At 42.1% G+C, this 16,454-nt stretch overlaps 1 protein-coding gene across 1 annotated transcript; it reads right to left on the minus strand.

The window, feature by feature from the left end:
• Positions 1-1,869: 1,869 nt before the first annotated feature.
• Positions 1,870-15,796, minus strand: LOC147200729 (docking protein 1-like). The gene is made up of 7 exons (XM_086120523.1): positions 15,648-15,796; positions 14,992-15,070; positions 6,724-6,860; positions 6,531-6,641; positions 6,343-6,412; positions 5,902-6,074; positions 1,870-3,585 (listed from the first exon to the last, which is right to left on the minus strand). The coding sequence occupies exons 1-7, from the start codon at positions 15,702-15,704 to the stop codon at positions 2,692-2,694; spliced, it is 1,521 nt and encodes a 506-aa protein (XP_085976649.1). The 5' UTR covers positions 15,705-15,796; the 3' UTR covers positions 1,870-2,691.
• Between the last annotated feature and the right edge of the window lie 658 nt (positions 15,797-16,454).

Consider the following 16,454-nt stretch of genomic DNA (forward strand, 5'->3'; position numbering starts at 1 on the left):
TTCTGAATATGAAGGAGTCGACCCTAGGAGCCTTTTTTTTTAAAACTATCTTTATGGGAACTGGACTCCAACGCCCTTGCCTAAATCTTGAGTTAAGGCATTTTATTTAATTTGAAAGAAACATCCAGACACACGTCAACTCTGTGGAATTCAATCATTATTTTAACTGAAAATGGAATGTACTGTATCAAAGATAAAAACAGAATCTTGCATTTAATATTACTTTTGTTATTTGTTTATTTGGTAGTGCTGTAATACAACAAACACGGTCCTTTATATGGGGAACAAGTCACACACAGTATTGTGAACGGCACGTACAGTGTTTTGAGTAGCCCACGGTTCTGTCTCTCAGCCAGCAGGTGGCGGCAGGTAACTGAAAAAGCGACGAGACGTGCTCTCTTCACTTCGTGCATTCCCTCAGAAAACAGCTGATACGCACACACACACACGCACGCACAATCACACACGCACACGCACGCACGCACACACACACACACACACACACACGAGAGAGCGAGCACGTTTGTAATGTATTTATTTCAAATTCATACCTGTCAACTTTTCGGAGCGCCAACCTGTATAAACTACCAAAAAAATCCTTATAAAGAGCAAAAAATCCTTATAACATACCACAGCATTTTGTATGTCAAAATAACGGCAGAAAAAAACCCCAAGAAATTTTCAATGATATTTATAATTATAATTTATAATACAATGTCTGGTTAATGTCTAATCATTATTCTACTTAGTGGCATTACTGTGTTCAGAGTTGTATTCCTGCGTTACTTTTTTCACCAACTGCAAATCATTTGGAGTTGGTGAAAAAAACCCCGGAAACTTTCAGAATCCGTATGATTTGTGCGATACGGCCATATACGTAAGATTCACCACAAAATCCGTATGAACTATGGCTAAACCGTATGAGTTGACAGGTATGCAAATTGTCAATTCATTCATTGTAATTAAACTAACTGTAAATAATACATTTAAAAATGATTGTATTCGTCATGATTGTATTGTTAAAATGTAAGAATTTACATCTACAGCACATTTAGCCTTTGAACATTTCTTTGATTCTCTCCTCTTTCATCTATAACTGCGTCAAACAACAAAGTGTATGCAGAAAAGTGGTTAAAATTGCTTGACTGTCTGTGTCCTCTGTGTTGTGTTGTATTATTTTGTCATTTTATGTTAACTGTTCTGTTGATGGCAGCGCCGGTTTCCGCAGCGGCTCCTCTCTCTCCTGTGTTTTCACTATGGTTGAGAGGAAAGAAATTTCGTCTGTGCTGTATGTTTCACATAGAGCATATTTGACAATAAAGTTGACTTCAGATTTGTTTCAATGTGATCAATTAAACCAGGGGTCAGCAACAGGCGGCTCCAGAGCCGCATGCGGCTCTTTAGCGACATCTAGTGGCTCCCTGGAGCTTTATAAAAAAAAATTAAATGGAAAAAGATTTTCATAGTAGGCTAATATAGCCCAAATAGATATAGATACATGTTGCAGCTCTGAAAAAGGAGAGCTGTGGTGTTGTTTTTTTTTAAACTTACACTTTATTTATGCTTTTAACAGTCTCGACAAACACAGACACTACATACAAACAGCATGTGTTTCCTTCATTCTGAGTTTTATAGAAGGCGTTTATTTTTTTGCGGCTCCAGACATACCGTATTTCCACGACCATTCGGCGCACCGTATTGTTGGGCGCAGTCTCAGTAAGGGGTGCTATTTCTGTATTTGACACATACACAAAACGCACTGTATTATTGGGCGCAGCCAGGCATGGTAAAACATACGCCAGCTTAAACATACGGCATGTATGCACGCACGCTAAAAACTCGTTTTTAAAAAGGCAACGGAAGCAAAACTGAGTTTGGTTGTACTTTATTTCGCCATTTTACAATGTACTCACAAGACTGGTACCTGCTAGGGGCGTGCCTTTAGCGTCCTCTTACACGCCCACCCTTCACTCATTGGCGACTGGTACCTGCTAGGGACGTGCCTTTAGCGTCCTCTTACACGCCCACCCTTCACTCATTGGCGGACTTCCGCATGCCTGTCATCACTCACGCCCGCCTTTTCTCTGTATAAACAGCGTGTCGGCCAGAGGTGCTCTCAGTCAGGCTTTGGAACTCGGCACACTAGACGCTCCGCATTATAAGGCGTCCTGTCCATTTTGAAGAAAATTTAAGACTTTTAATGGTGCCTTATAGTCGTGAAAATACAGTATTTGTTTTTTGGTTTTTTTTTTTGTCCTATATGGCTCTTTAAACATTTTGGGTTGCCGACCCCTGAATTAAACCAATATAATGACGGTAAAAAAATATACAAGCATGAGGTCATTTCAGCAATGACAAAATAACATGTTGAACTGTGATTCGATGTGTGGTTCATTATGTGACAAGTTATTTAAAGGCTAACCCCTTTTTCAATAATGATCAACTGCATGCATATTGGTTATGGGGAAATGAATTTAAGTTCATTCTTGCTTCACACCGATTTTTTTGTTTGTTTTTGTATCAACATTTTTATTTAAAAAGGCTTACAATAGGCTTATAATAGGCGTACATGCAATATTATACACAATTGAAAATGAAAATGTGGACCAGATATCTACATTTCTAAATTTACATTGAAGATTTGGGACAGTCAGCTTTCAGAGTTTTGCTTTCAGCAACAGACAAGCTGAGTCAAATGATGCCCAGGTTTTCATAGATGACATCATCAAGAGTGGTGTCAGAGATTTTGGTAGCAGCGATGCTGTTGGCTAAGGATGATGAAGAGGGAGGAGGTGGAGTTGAAGAGGGACTCGATGATGGGGCCGGTTTATGTACTTGAGCATAGAGGTGCGCGAATGGGTCTGGTTTGGCATCAACTTGATCAGAAACTTTGTCTTCCTTGCTTACAGGTACAGTATAAATTGGTTCATCCCCTGTAAAATGCCTCATCTGTTGTTCGCTCCAATTGGCATTTGGTTCATTCTTGGTCAGATTGACTTTATCATACACTTCTGAATAAACAGATTCTGCAATTGGATTCGTAGTTTCTTTTGAACTTGGAGGATGAAGTGGAAGAACACTTGCGGGGTCGACATAGACATGAGACAGGGGAACTTGAGGTTTTGGTATATTTTGGATGCAGTCGGCTGGGTTGGCGTATTCAGCTTCGTGTGGACGACCGTGAAGATCTCCAGAGGGTTTGTCCAGGTTTGGGACCATTGGCAGAGGCATGAGTGTGATTGGTGCTGGCTGCGATAATTGATTTGCTGATGAATGAGCGGAGCCAAGTCGCCATCCCATATTGTCCTCTCTGGTGGGAGATGTCTTTATCTGTAACCTTGCGTTTTCCAGAATGGAGGCCATGCTGGTCCTATCCGGTATTTCGGGGAGAGGGGAATGAGCTTGTATGTTTGGTGCTGAAGCTTTGTCATCTTCTTGGTGAAGGTTACCCGATGTGACAGCTTGAGTCTTTTGCTTGATTGTGCTCTGAATCAGGTTGAATATTTCCTCAGCTTGTTGTGTTTTAAAGGTGAATGTTCCGGGCCCGCTGTCACATCGTCTTCCTGCTTCAATGGTTAAGGTCACCTGGTTTAAAAGAAAAAAAAAATGTTTGCCTATCATTTAAAATGAAGACCTTTCGGGCCATGCTGAAAAGATGCAATTATGCTAAACTCATATGATTTCAACATATTTCAGGGAAATAAAGTTTTAATATTATGAAGAAAGTGCTGATACAACACACAAGAATATTTGCTTTGTTGATCTGATGACGGCTGTGGATTTTTGGCACAATGAGTCTATATTTGAGGAATCCACTCTCCTCCTGGGGAATCGGCCCCCATCAGGGACTTGGCCACCCTCCCGGGTCCTACACCTGGTACAACTCTCACTGGTGCCTCGTGAGGTTCACACCCAGTGCGGGCCCCAGAAGGGCCCTCGCCTGATTATTGTTTAATGAGTGTTGTAGGGTGGCTACTCCCACTCCCCTCCGCTCCGGCGGGGCGAGCGCTGGGCGCCTCACCTTCCGATGAGACCCTACCTCCTTCCCCGCCGGCTGGTGGGCATTTAGCCGCGTCTGGGGCCCAAGAGCCCCGGCGTTCCACCCTCGCGCCACTCAGAGGCATCCCACCACGTGAGGTATATTTGACTAATGATGAGGAATCATCATCATCATCATCATCATTTTAACATGTTTTTGCCTACTTTCATGTTGCTGAGAGCACTACACACGCACCAACTATCTGGCGGGCCAGATCTGGTCATGAGTTTGACACCAGTGTTCTACACCGGAGGTCCCCAACCTTTTTTGCCCCACAGACCGGTTTCATGTCAGATAATATTTTCAGGGACTGGCCTTTAAGGCCGGATAGATACAACAATACAATATGATATGACCTGCATGAAAAGTGTGGTATTTTCGAAACACAATAATAAAGACGAAACATGACACGAGGAACGTCCAATCTGGCCGCAACATTCTGTGGTCGCTGTGGTAACGTTTAAACGTGCCTTCAAAATAAGATACGCCGCAAATAAAAAGTGCTTGAAAAATACGACTCTCCATCGCCGCTGATTATGCAGAGTAGGCTTGGTGCGTTGAGATAAATCCATATTTGAAATAGGACTCCTGATACTGTCTATTAAATGTGGCCTTCTCTTTCTTGAAAGTCGTAGGCCAGGAGTGGCCAACCAGTCAGAGACGAGGAGCCAATTATTTTACTGAGTTACTGCAAAGAGCCACATCATACCCTCACGCGCGTGTGCACACACACACACACACACACACACACACACACACACACACTGTTTTTTGGCCAAAGATCGACTTTTGAAGTGACCAACTTTTCACGACCGACCCGATTGCGCACGTGCAAGCATACACACACACACACACACACACGCGCGCGCTCGCACGCATGCACTCACGCGGGTGCCCACCAGTGCACTCGCACACATATGCACGCACACCGCGATGAGCAACAGTCGGAACGGGCCGAAAATGAATGAAAGCTCAAGATACAAACAAACAAACCCTTTTTTTCCCACCCATTTCCTCCTTGCGGTCGACTTGGGACCAGTTCGCTGGCTCTCGGTCGATTCTGATCGACGTATTGGGCATCGCTGCCTTAAAATCAGAGGTAATTCGCTGACTAGCTTAGCGCTTTGCGCCGTTGTTTGCGCATGAGCGGTCGGTGATGCAGTCATCTGATTGGTTGCCCTCTATGTCAATCAAGTAACAGGATTGATGATAGGCTGACAGAGTACGCTCTGTGAAGTTAGCGCCTTGTTTGAATGGCATCGCCACTGCCGAGGCATTTTCGACGCTTGTCGTGTGAGAGCCCGGGAGCCGTATTGAACCAGCTAAAGAGCCGCATGCGGCTCGCGAGCCGCGGGTTGGCCACCCCTGTCGTAGGCTCTACTTCTGTCTCCTGTCTGGGCCTTTTCCCTTTCCCGAAAAAACTTTTCAAAGAAGTTTGGGTTTTTTTTATGCGTGACCGAGAAGCGCACATTCACCTGCGTCAAGAGTGACATACTGTCGACTGATATAACAGAGAATTCGGTAATTTTTCTAAATAATTTTTTTTTCAGATACCGAAATGAATAAAACGGAAAGAATGTAAGTTATTTATTCTTTCTGTGCGGCCCAGCACCAAATGACCGGCGGTTGAGGACCCCTGGTCTACACCATTAATTCATCCCATTCCCGAGACCAGATCCAGATGTTGAGTCCGTACAGTCAGTGAGAAGAAGTTCTGAATTTCATGGCTCCTGATTTTTCTCCAGAAGGTAGACGCCATGCAGGAATATGATTGTCCATGGTCATGTCTTCTAAAGCATATCAATGAAATGTGCCATTTTCCCCTGAATTTTGTTCATAATTTGTCATTTGAAAGCCCTTACCTTATCTTTACCATATCGCCTCAGCAGTTCATATGGCCACTGTCTGACAATGTTAACCTTCTGGGTATCTTTCAGAAGCAGAGTCTTTTGTCCGACCTGTAGCCAGTATGATCCCTGCAGTCCACAACGTATTGCTGCATCCGTCTTTTGCACCACCACACAAAACTCCAAGGCTGGAAACAAGGCACAAAAAGTTGTGTCTAAAAAAAAAAAATGCTTGGGACGGCACCATACATAATTTTATGATCATACTTCTCTTCTTAATATTCCGTCTACTATATTGCAACCTTTCTGAACACAAGTTAGGCAAAGACTATTAAATATTGCTGGGGACGTAGTTGAAACAAAACATTTCATTTAAAACAATGTTGCAGTGATTGAAAAAAAAAGGGGGTGGGGGGGTTGTGGAGAAAAAAACAAAAGTCCTATGGGAGTTGTTACCTTCATTTGCTGTTGCATATATATGATTTTCCTCCATATGAAGCTGATTGGTGTCTGAGCCAATGCTCTTCTGAAGAGAGAGAAGCATCAGTGAACAGAACCGAAAATATTTTACTTTTGAGAGGAACCTGAGTCTGCAGAAGAAAAGCATTGCCAGCAATCAAACAAAGTATCATTGATGGTCTTACCTGAAAGGTTCCTTGACAAAGTTTCTCTACCCAGTCCACGCAGTCATCTTTTTGTGTAGCAAACACCATTGTTCTCTCCTGTGACTCCACACAAAAAGCTGACATGTTTTCCTGAAACCAGATTGCACGTTTAATTAGCTATTGCTCCTCTGTAATACGTTTTTTGGAAATCCGACATGATGATGACAGGCACCATGGGACAGGCTTCAGCATTTGGTGGGAGTCTCAGGACACTTATAAGCTCAGAGAGTCTGATCACTTTGACTTTGCTTTCTTGAGGCTGGTAGTGTTTCTTCAAGCCTGCAACGTGATCTCTTCCTCCACTGCCACCTGCAACATATGACGAACACAAAGATTTCAGAAGAGCATGCATTCTCACAAAGTGCTCACGACGCTTTGCCTCAGTTCTTTGCAGGGAGTGTTTTTGTTTTAAAATGATAAAATGAAATAAAACAAATAAAGAATAAAAATGATGGTCATTTAACTTTTAACTCCGTCCTCATCTGGTTTTTTTGCCCTCTTTAGTTCATGTTCCCACTCAGAAGTGTTTTTTGTCTGGCGTTTTGTAAAGAACTGATCCAAGGACGTTTGCTTTTGTCAGCTTTAAACAATCCTTTGAGAATGTTCAAGGCAAACATCAGCATAGTGAGCGATCGCTCGACTGGTGATCACTTTTTTTCTGGGTAATTCACATTTATGTAAAACTATCAGAACGCCACATGGCACGAGGCGAATGACGAGGACGCTGCATAGACTATCTATCAGTGGCGTTCCGTCAGGGCCAGCAAGGCCTTCTCTGCTGGCCTAAACATTCTCAGAAAAGTAAATTAAATAAATTTACTTTTCTGAGAATAACATAAATTTAATTTGTTATTTTATTTTCATAAATATGTCAACAAAATTATTCTCTGTATTCTTTACGTCATATTATTTCCACTTAGTGTTATTTAAAATAACATTGAAAGCCACTCGATAAATAACTTATTTATGATGGTAGAGTTTTTAACCAATCATATTTCAGATAGCTTGTGTTGCCAGGTAAATTAAACTTGCTTGGGGCCTTCAGATTAAACAGAGCAGGCCCCTGTGCGCTGTAAGTGAACGGGCACAGTCAGCTTGCAATAGCCAATCAGATCTCGAGTCTGTGTACCAGGGCCAGCTAGAAGGGCTTACATCGAGACTGGATGTGCGCGTTCGGTGATTGGATTCACTGCATGTGAACCCAAAATGGCCGAAGGAGAAGACGTTGATCTGCACTTTTTATGGGAAGAGGAAAAGTAAGTCTTTAATACTTTTTATCAAACACATTTTGTCTTGAAATGCGGTTGGCATTTTATTTATAAGACTCTTATGAACACGTTCAAGTGTTGTTTGAGTTATTTTAAGTGTATTTGAGCCTAGTATTCAAGTGTTTAAAAAATGTCCTCTGTAGTGGACATTTGAAGTTATTTCATCCATTTTGCTCTTTTTTTGTCCCAAATGACAACAAAGGGAGTCATTCTCAGAAGCAGAGGGAATTTTACTGTGGATTGTTGATGGAAACTTAGACATTGAGTTGTCTGATGAAGATGATATGATGCTGCTATGACACGCCAAAACTGGACCCCGGTGGATTATTTTAAGATAAGAAAACCTTTATTAGTCTCGCAATGGAGAAATTCCCAATTCACAGCAGCAAAGTTACGAAAGGAAGAAGTAGAACAACAAAATATAGGAGCTGCTGGAAAGGCAGCCACTCTCGCGGTGCCATTTTGAAGTCAAAATAACAAAAATAACACAACACAACACATAGGACACAGACAGTCGTGCAATCTTCACCACTTTTCTGCATACACTTTGTTGTCTGAAGCAGTTATAGATGAAAGAGGAGAGGATCAAAGTGTCCTTTCACCAGTGGGTCAGAGACGTCATGCTGAAAATGTGCACACGTCTCCTACAAGCTAAGTTTTGAAAGCAAACACGAAGCTGTCGCGTCCATTGACGAAAAGAGATTAGTTCACTTCTCCTGTCCCACGTAATCCGCTTCAAACTCCAAGCCGCGACTCCCAGTTTCAAATCCGCATCGGCGCTCTGCACTAACGCTCTTTTCTTCTCATCGTCGGCTCCTCAAGACTTACATCCATCCAGCCGCAGACCGTTCAACAGCACCGATCTGATCTCTCCGCTGAACAAAGCGGGGCTGTGAAAAATGCTGCCCATTACAGGCGCAAGACACAAGCGCCCCAGGACTGTCCAGCAACGACAGTCAAATGGCGCCGACATTCCTCCCAGTCAAAAACAGTGCTGGTATACCCATGCTGCCGAGAAGGCGCAACCACCGAGCACAGAGTCTCCTCCTTGATGAATGTCGTGGCCAAAAAATGCTGAAAAAAGTCCACATCAGGTCCACACGACGTAACAACAAACACAAAGTGACAAAACAAACACAAAAACAACAAAAAAAGCAAGGCTCATGAGAGCACTTGCTGACGGCTGCCTACTCGGGCGCCATCTTGACTTCAAAGTGAAGTCAATTTTAAGCAATACATTGATGATTCTGTGTTTGAACAAATGGCCCTGTACACAAATCAGCGTGAAGTACTTGTGTCTGAAGCAATGTTAAATACCACACCTGAAGAACTGAACACATTCTTTGGGAATTCTATTTACATGGGCTGTTTCGGATATCCAAACATTCAAATGTATTGGCCCTCAAGTACTAGAGTCAAAATTGTGGCGGAATCCATGACCAGAAATCAGTTTTACAAATTGATAAACTCCATCAAGCTCGTCAACTACCTTGATGTTTCAGATGAAGAAAAAAACAGGTGATCTCTTGTGGAGAATCAGGCCTCTCTTGAGCAAAGTAAGGCAAGGATGTCTGAGTCTGCCAAGAACAGGAAAAGTGTGCATTGACGAGCAATTAGTTCCTTTTACTGGTCGAAGCCCAGTGCGCCAGTATGTACAGGTCAAACCAAACCCAACTGGACTGAAGGTATTTTCCTTGGCTGCACCAACTGGTCGAGTTTTGGATTTTGTGGTCTACCAAGGTAAGACAACTTTCACAGCTACAGGAGGAAAGGGCATCGGGGAACACGCTGTTCTTCAATTGACATAGTCTGTTCCCCAAGGCACCCACCTGTTCTTTGACAGGTAGTTTACAAAAATCAGCCTCCTTGACACCCTGATGACAAAAGGACTGACAGCGACTGGAACCCTCATGAATAACAGGGTTCCAGAGGACTGCAAGATCATAGGCGATAAGTTTTTCCAAGAAAGGGAATTGCTTTTTGAAGTATCATACCAAATAAGCATAATAGAAGCAAAAGTGAAACAAAAGAAAAGAGATGATGGACAGTTATGTTTATGTTGAACACTTTGTCAAGTTGACTTTTTGATATTTTTGTTGGACTAACTGTTTCAGAATGAAGTTCGGTTTCCCCTGTATTGGGTTCCGATGTCCACTGTAGAAGACACATCAAAACTTAAGAACACAAATAAAAATTTCATTATTCTTTTGCAGTATACCAATTACCGGTACTTCACATAGATTGGGAAATTTCAAAATAAATCTGATTGGACAACATTTTTTTTTCCTGGTCGTCAGGAGGATATGAATAGTTCAAATGAAAAGTCAATCTTATTTTGGTCCTACCCCAAGCTTCACATTACCAAGGTAATTAAATGATCAAAAATTGTAGACCAAAATACATACCTGCAGATCCAAAATAAATATGCAACTCATACAAGAACTTTATACACACACTTTTGCCCAAACACGCCTCATACGCAATTGTTTCTTGTATCCATCCATCCATCCAAGGGTCGCGGGGCATGCCAGAGCCTATCCCAGCTGTCTTCGGGCAGGAGGCGGGGGACACCCTGAACTGGTTGCCAGCCAATCGCAGGGCAGACATACAACCATTTGTGCTCACACTCACACCTAGGGACAATTTAGAGCGTTCACTCAATCTACCACGCATGTTTTTGAAATGTGAAATCCTTCAGCAAGGTGCACGATCAGAGGAGATAATTCTCGACATCGTATCAAAGGCAGTAGCTATCTCCATTACCACCATCACAGAAAGATACACGCTAGTGTATACAGCTTGAGATACAATGGAAAAGGTAATCAATAATGCAAAATACAGAGAGCGCCCATTGGAAAAGAAGGCGAAGAGAAAAGATCTAGAAGGGACAGAGGTCAGACAGCCAACAACACTGCAGAGGGACTTATGAGAGCCAAGTCCTGGATGAGAAGAAATACAAAAATGGTTCGAGGATGATCTCAACATTGTATGATCCTCGGACCAGTCTTTAAATTCTAAAGACTCCCATTCATTTTCTAGTTGGGCGAGGCTATAAAGATACATCAGAAAGAGGCCAAGAGAATTGAAGGCTCTACTGTGTTCGGGAGGTTTGGGCGCACTTTGTGGAGTCTTGGTTACCATTGTCAACTGTCATAAAGCCAATAATAAACTTGGTGTCCCACAGTTGACCAGAAGGCTCAGTGAGGATCGAAGGAGGTTAGCGTCAACAAATGACTCAATCTATTAACATTCACACTTGAAGAGAAATCCATAAACCCAGCTCGTGAACAGAGAAAATAGATAGCAATTGATGTCAAGACACAAACGCGTTTCAAAATGCATTAAGGGCTTGGATTCAAAGTCCGGCATCATGAAACCCAGAGAGCAAAGACAAGAGGGAGAGATGATTAAAAGGTGTCACAGCATTGGTCCAAGGTGAAATAACATGTGTGCATAAATACATGAAGATGATGTACCAGAGTGAACGGGGGAAATTGTATCTCAGCCCTCATGACAACACAAAGACTGGCTTTTAGATTGGTGGGTGTAAGACGGAAGCTAGGACCGAATGGACCGAAAATCTAACCAAGCAGGCGGGTTTGTGTATTGGAGCATCTATGCTATGACTTATAAATTACCAGGTTCCAGTGGGACATACGTACTGTACGTACACATGTAACCGAGTGAAAACTACAAAGTGACTATCCTGTGGGAATTGTGTAAAGAATGCTGATTACACACAAGTGTGAAACGATGATAACAATGCACATACAGTCTGTGGTGAAATGTGTCTGCAGTACAGCAAGACAATTATTTTAACATTGAAAGATGGCATTACATTGGATCAGAACCCTGAGTGAAAATAAACTCCTTTACTATTTACTCCAATACAGTTGACTTCAGAAGATTTCAACACAGTGCATTATTTTATGTGTCTTGAGAATGTTTATATTTACACAGACCCATCATCATGGGTGGGCAATGGGGGACCATATCCACTCACCAAAATGCTCGTGCTATCCCCATTCGAAGCTCTGATTTCTAAAAATAAACTTCATGATTATTGTTTTATATGATCATAGTAACCAGCTTTCAATCCGTCCCTTTTCAGCATTGCTTATCCTGGACAAGGTCGCGAGGGGGTGCTGGTCGCCAGGCAAAAAAAGCAAAAACCCCAAACAAAACTGTAATGATGATTGGCTGAAATGTTATCATAATGTATCATTTTAAAATAAGATCGGCCACCGCTAATCACTATTCATTTGGATAGTTCGATTGTTGTGCTGACATACAGTCAATGTGTAGGCCAAGCTACTATTGCAACCCATTCAAATAATTCTGCATACAAATAACTACCAATAACCACTAGGGGCTCTATTTTTGTGCCCAATGCAAGTCCATGCAGAAGTTCATAGCCCGCAAACTATGTTAATAAGGAGCTGCAAACAGAAATCCAGGGGTGGATGATGTCAGTTTGGCCAGGCCATCACATTTCACCGCTGCGAAGTGCTCCATCAACCCCGATCATTCGTGTCTGCTTTCAGTTGGTCGAAAGTTTAGTCTACTATCAGCCACCAAATTATCAAGTGCGCCAAAAAAAAAAAAGAAACACCCTCCATCCGCCTGAAAGGAAAAAATGGCGGCAATGTCTGCCAAATTCCTAAACGAGGCTTGCACTGGCACGAATATCAAGATGCACCCATTGTTATGCCAGAGCGCACTTGCACAGTCTACGAAGATCCCCACATTTCAAACTTTATATTCGATTTATTCATGTCATCCATCCATTTTCCGAACCGCTTGATCCTCACTAGGGTCGCGGGGGGTGCTGGAGCCTATCCCAGCTGTCTTCGGGCAGTAGGCGGGGGACACCCTGAATCGGTTGCCAGCCAATCGCAGGGGACACAGAGACGAACAACCATCCACGCTCACATTCACACCTAGGGACAATTCAGAGCGTTCAATCAGCCTGCCATGCATGTTTTTGGAATGTGGGAGGAAACCGGAGTACCCGGAGAAAACCCACGCAGGCCCGGGGAGAACATGCAAACTCCACACAGGGAGGCCGGAGCTGGAATTGAACCCGGTACCACTGCACTGTGAAGTCGACGTGCTAACCACTGGACTACCGGGCCGCCCCGAAACACTTGTAACAGGTGGAAAAATATTCCATAATTAGTTTTGTGCAATTTTGTCTGATTAGACTGCTCTTTTTTTTTCTCTCATCTCACTCACTGGTACAATCACACATCGGCACAGACACAATGCCCCCTCCCTTTTCATCATGACGGAATTCAAGCATTTCTTATCACGGCAACCACTTGGACACTTTTGGGTCAACTCACTAAGTGTGGCGGTTTCAAATTGACTGCTCTCATGAATATCCAAGCCTTGGTGTTTATTATATCCTTTGGGAGCCATTTACGTCATCATTGAGAACCTTTCTCGGAAATGAGCATCCTCTGAGCTACTTACTTTCTGCAGCTTGAGCATTCTTTACTCTTAGTCGACGTGGCAAATTTGCAAAGAGCAATTTAATTCATGGCTGATTCAGTGCTCTCTTTCTTGAGTAACATTTTAATTTTTAGATGTGATTTTTTTTTTTTTGCAGGATTATTGGACTCATCATATGTAATGTGTATACCAGCAATTCATGCATGCAAGTGCAAACAGATAACAAGAGAAAATGTGCATCCGGTGTGCTTACATAACTCCATCTCTACAATCCTGGGGTCTATTTAAGCTGTCAAATTTACTTTTCATCTTCTACTGCTCACCCTGCTGCTGCATGCGTGTTTTCGTCGCACGCACACACAAAACACAGACGTGCACACACACACACACACACACACACACACACCATGCACACACACACGTGCAGAAACTCGCACACTACACGAACAAACACACTTAATCAACAGACAGTATCCACCTATGTTGTGTCTTTACTGATGCAAAATGACCACATTTTTGGGTTGTTTTGTGCAAACCCTTTTATGGGGCATACGCTTTGTGCCGGCCCGAAAATAGTTAACATTCATAAATAATTGACAGCTATTATAATTGCATTGAAAAAAAATCTATATACAGTATTATAATAGGTGAATCCAAAGATAATGAACTGTATGTGCTGTTGATGAGTACATTTTATGACATCCGTCTCCAAATGACTGCTTACTATCGTATGACATTGGCAAATATCAGGTTCATGTGATCTGGATTATCCGAGTTACAAACAGGGCAACATGGTTCAAAAAATTCGGAATTGTGACTCAACCAAATTGTGAAATTATAAACGCACCCTTCACAGTGCATCTAAAAGTCAGCTTTTTAACAGCTTTTTCTCATGTGACTATCCTGTGTGAGAAGCCACATGCCTGGATAAGAAGGTTGCTGAAAACCAGGACCAAGGTGGGAAGTTTAATATCCAAGAGTGACAAACTTTGCCATCTTGGCAGTCCAAGTTGACTTTTCCCTGTATATATATTCTCAGATCTCAATACACAAGTTTGTACTAAGGCTATAGAGCAGTGGTTCTTAATGTTCTTAGAGGTACCGAACCCAATCAGTTAATATGCACATTCACCGAACTCTTCATTAGTCAAAAATAAATAAATATTTTTTACAAATTCAAGATATTAAAAAAAAACGCATTTATTAAAAACAGAAAAAAGTAAATAAAATTTCAAGAGGTAAGTATACTTCTTTTTTTTTTTTTAATTGTACGACATACTATCACGACAGTCACACGTTGACTACTGTGCGAACTAAATTTCCCACAACACTGATTGGACAAGCAAAGTAATGTGAACATCTGCAGCCAGTGATGGCCAAGCGGGTGTGTTATAACTTATTGACATGTTGAGTCGCGTGTGTCTTACCCTCCATGCCAGAGGCTTCGTCGAACCCCTGAGGCCAATTCACCGAACCCCTGGGGTTCAAGTGAACCCATGTTAAGAACCACTGCTCTATATAAATAAACGGAGGATAAATACACCCCAAATAAAAAGCATCGGTACTCATCCATGCATCAATTTCTTGAACCGTATATCCTCACTGGGGACACAGGGCATCCCAGCTGTCATTGCGAAAGGCTGGGTACACCCTGACTTCCTCGCCAGTTAATGACGTATTGAAACTTGGAAGATAGATAAGAAGTCAGATCAAAGTACCTCCTATTAACTGAATCTCCAATCGACCAACTCCACTGTTGCTGGGTGGAACCAATGACAACAACACTGGCTTCCATTTCTAAAAGGAAAGAGAAAAATGCATCGAGAATAAATATATTGTGAACAAGAGAGAAGACAGATTTTTGGTTAGGTTTAGTTTGAGTACTTTAGTTAGCAGCAGTATTCAATCAAAGGAACAATGAGGTGTTCCCTTACTGCGGTCGGTGTCTAAGTCTGTGGTCTGTCAGTGCTCTACAGGAATCTGTATCACAGAAACTGGTTGTGTTTCAACATGCTCATTTGGCCTCCCCTCCTGTTTGCGCAATTGCACAACACATTTGTACACGGTTGACCAATAAAGGAAGGAATGAAAACCGTTCTCGTGAAATTCTCTCAATAAAGCAACAAATAAGAACTAAACTGGGACAAATTTGTCATTTCAAGCACAACATGAGTAGTGTAATTACACTACCTGTGAAGTGAGCCTTCACATTAAGATGCTCATCCTATTGCATGTGGGAAATGAAGAGTTGCAATAATCAAATACAAAACGGAACATTGGAGTATTTCCAGGCTACCTTTGTCAAAAAGACAACATCAGTTTCACCTGAAAATTGACAAACCTGTACGATAGACTCACACAAGTCAAGACTTACTTTGCCAGCTTTGCGTGGTCGTAAGAAAACCTGTCCTGTTTTCGTGTGGGAGTCCATCAAGGAAGCAAAAACATTCTCATGGATCTTTGGATTCAATAAAGACACGAGCAGCTTGCCTTTTTTTCCCCCTGGTTAGGAAGGGCGTGTCCATATACAGGAATGTTTGTAATATGAGCCTCACCTGGAAGTGAGTTGTGAAGTTGAGGAAATGGAACTGTTTCAAGGGTATTTGAAATCCACAATATACTTACAGCGTAAATGTTTCCTTTAGTCATCCATTTTTTCTCTTTTGCATTTTCCAGAATGTATTCCTTCACTTTCTCTCTTCCTAATTGTTCCGTCTTTCTGCGCTTGACTGGAGAATGAACAGAAGGGTTTTCCCTTTTTGCCTAGTTGTTGGGACTGGCTCCTTACCCCTGCAACCCTGAACACATACAGTGGTACCTCTACTTGTGAAATTAATTGGTTCTGGAAGAAATTTCTTTCCTAGAAAATGTTGTAAGTCGAGACTCGTTTTCCATGTAAATGCCCTAATTCGTTCCAAGCCCACCCACACCCGCAAATTCAGACATGTTTCCTAAAGCATAAAAATGCATCAAAATATGTAACAAATACATGTTACAATTTGATTATTGCACACTAAATGAGAGTTGAATAGAGAGTAAAGAATAAAAATGATGGCCATTTAACTTTTAACTGCGTCCTCATCGTTTTGTTTTGTTTTTGCCCTCTTTAGTTAATGTTCTCTCTCAGAAGTGGTTTTTGCCTGGCGTTTTGTAAAGAACTGATCTAAGGACGTTTGCTTTT

Source organism: Hippocampus guttulatus, chromosome 9 (assembly GCF_054856545.1).
Source record: "Hippocampus guttulatus isolate MCC_2025c chromosome 9, RoL_Hgut_1.0, whole genome shotgun sequence".
NCBI classification, from domain to species: Eukaryota; Metazoa; Chordata; class Actinopteri; order Syngnathiformes; family Syngnathidae; genus Hippocampus; species Hippocampus guttulatus.

Bases quoted from the DNA above. Each gene is read 5' to 3' on its own strand.
- LOC147200729 (XM_086120523.1), bottom strand. From the start codon at position 15,704: ATGGACTCCCACACGAAAACAGGACAGGTTTTCTTACGACCACGCAAA. The intron at 6,642-6,723 runs GTGCCTGTCATC...ATCTGGTTTCAG, and splicing joins ATGCTGAAGCCTGTCCCATG to GAAAACATGTCAGCTTTTTG. The intron at 6,075-6,342 runs GTAACAACTCCC...CCTTGTTTCCAG, and splicing joins ATATGCAACAGCAAATGAAG to CCTTGGAGTTTTGTGTGGTG.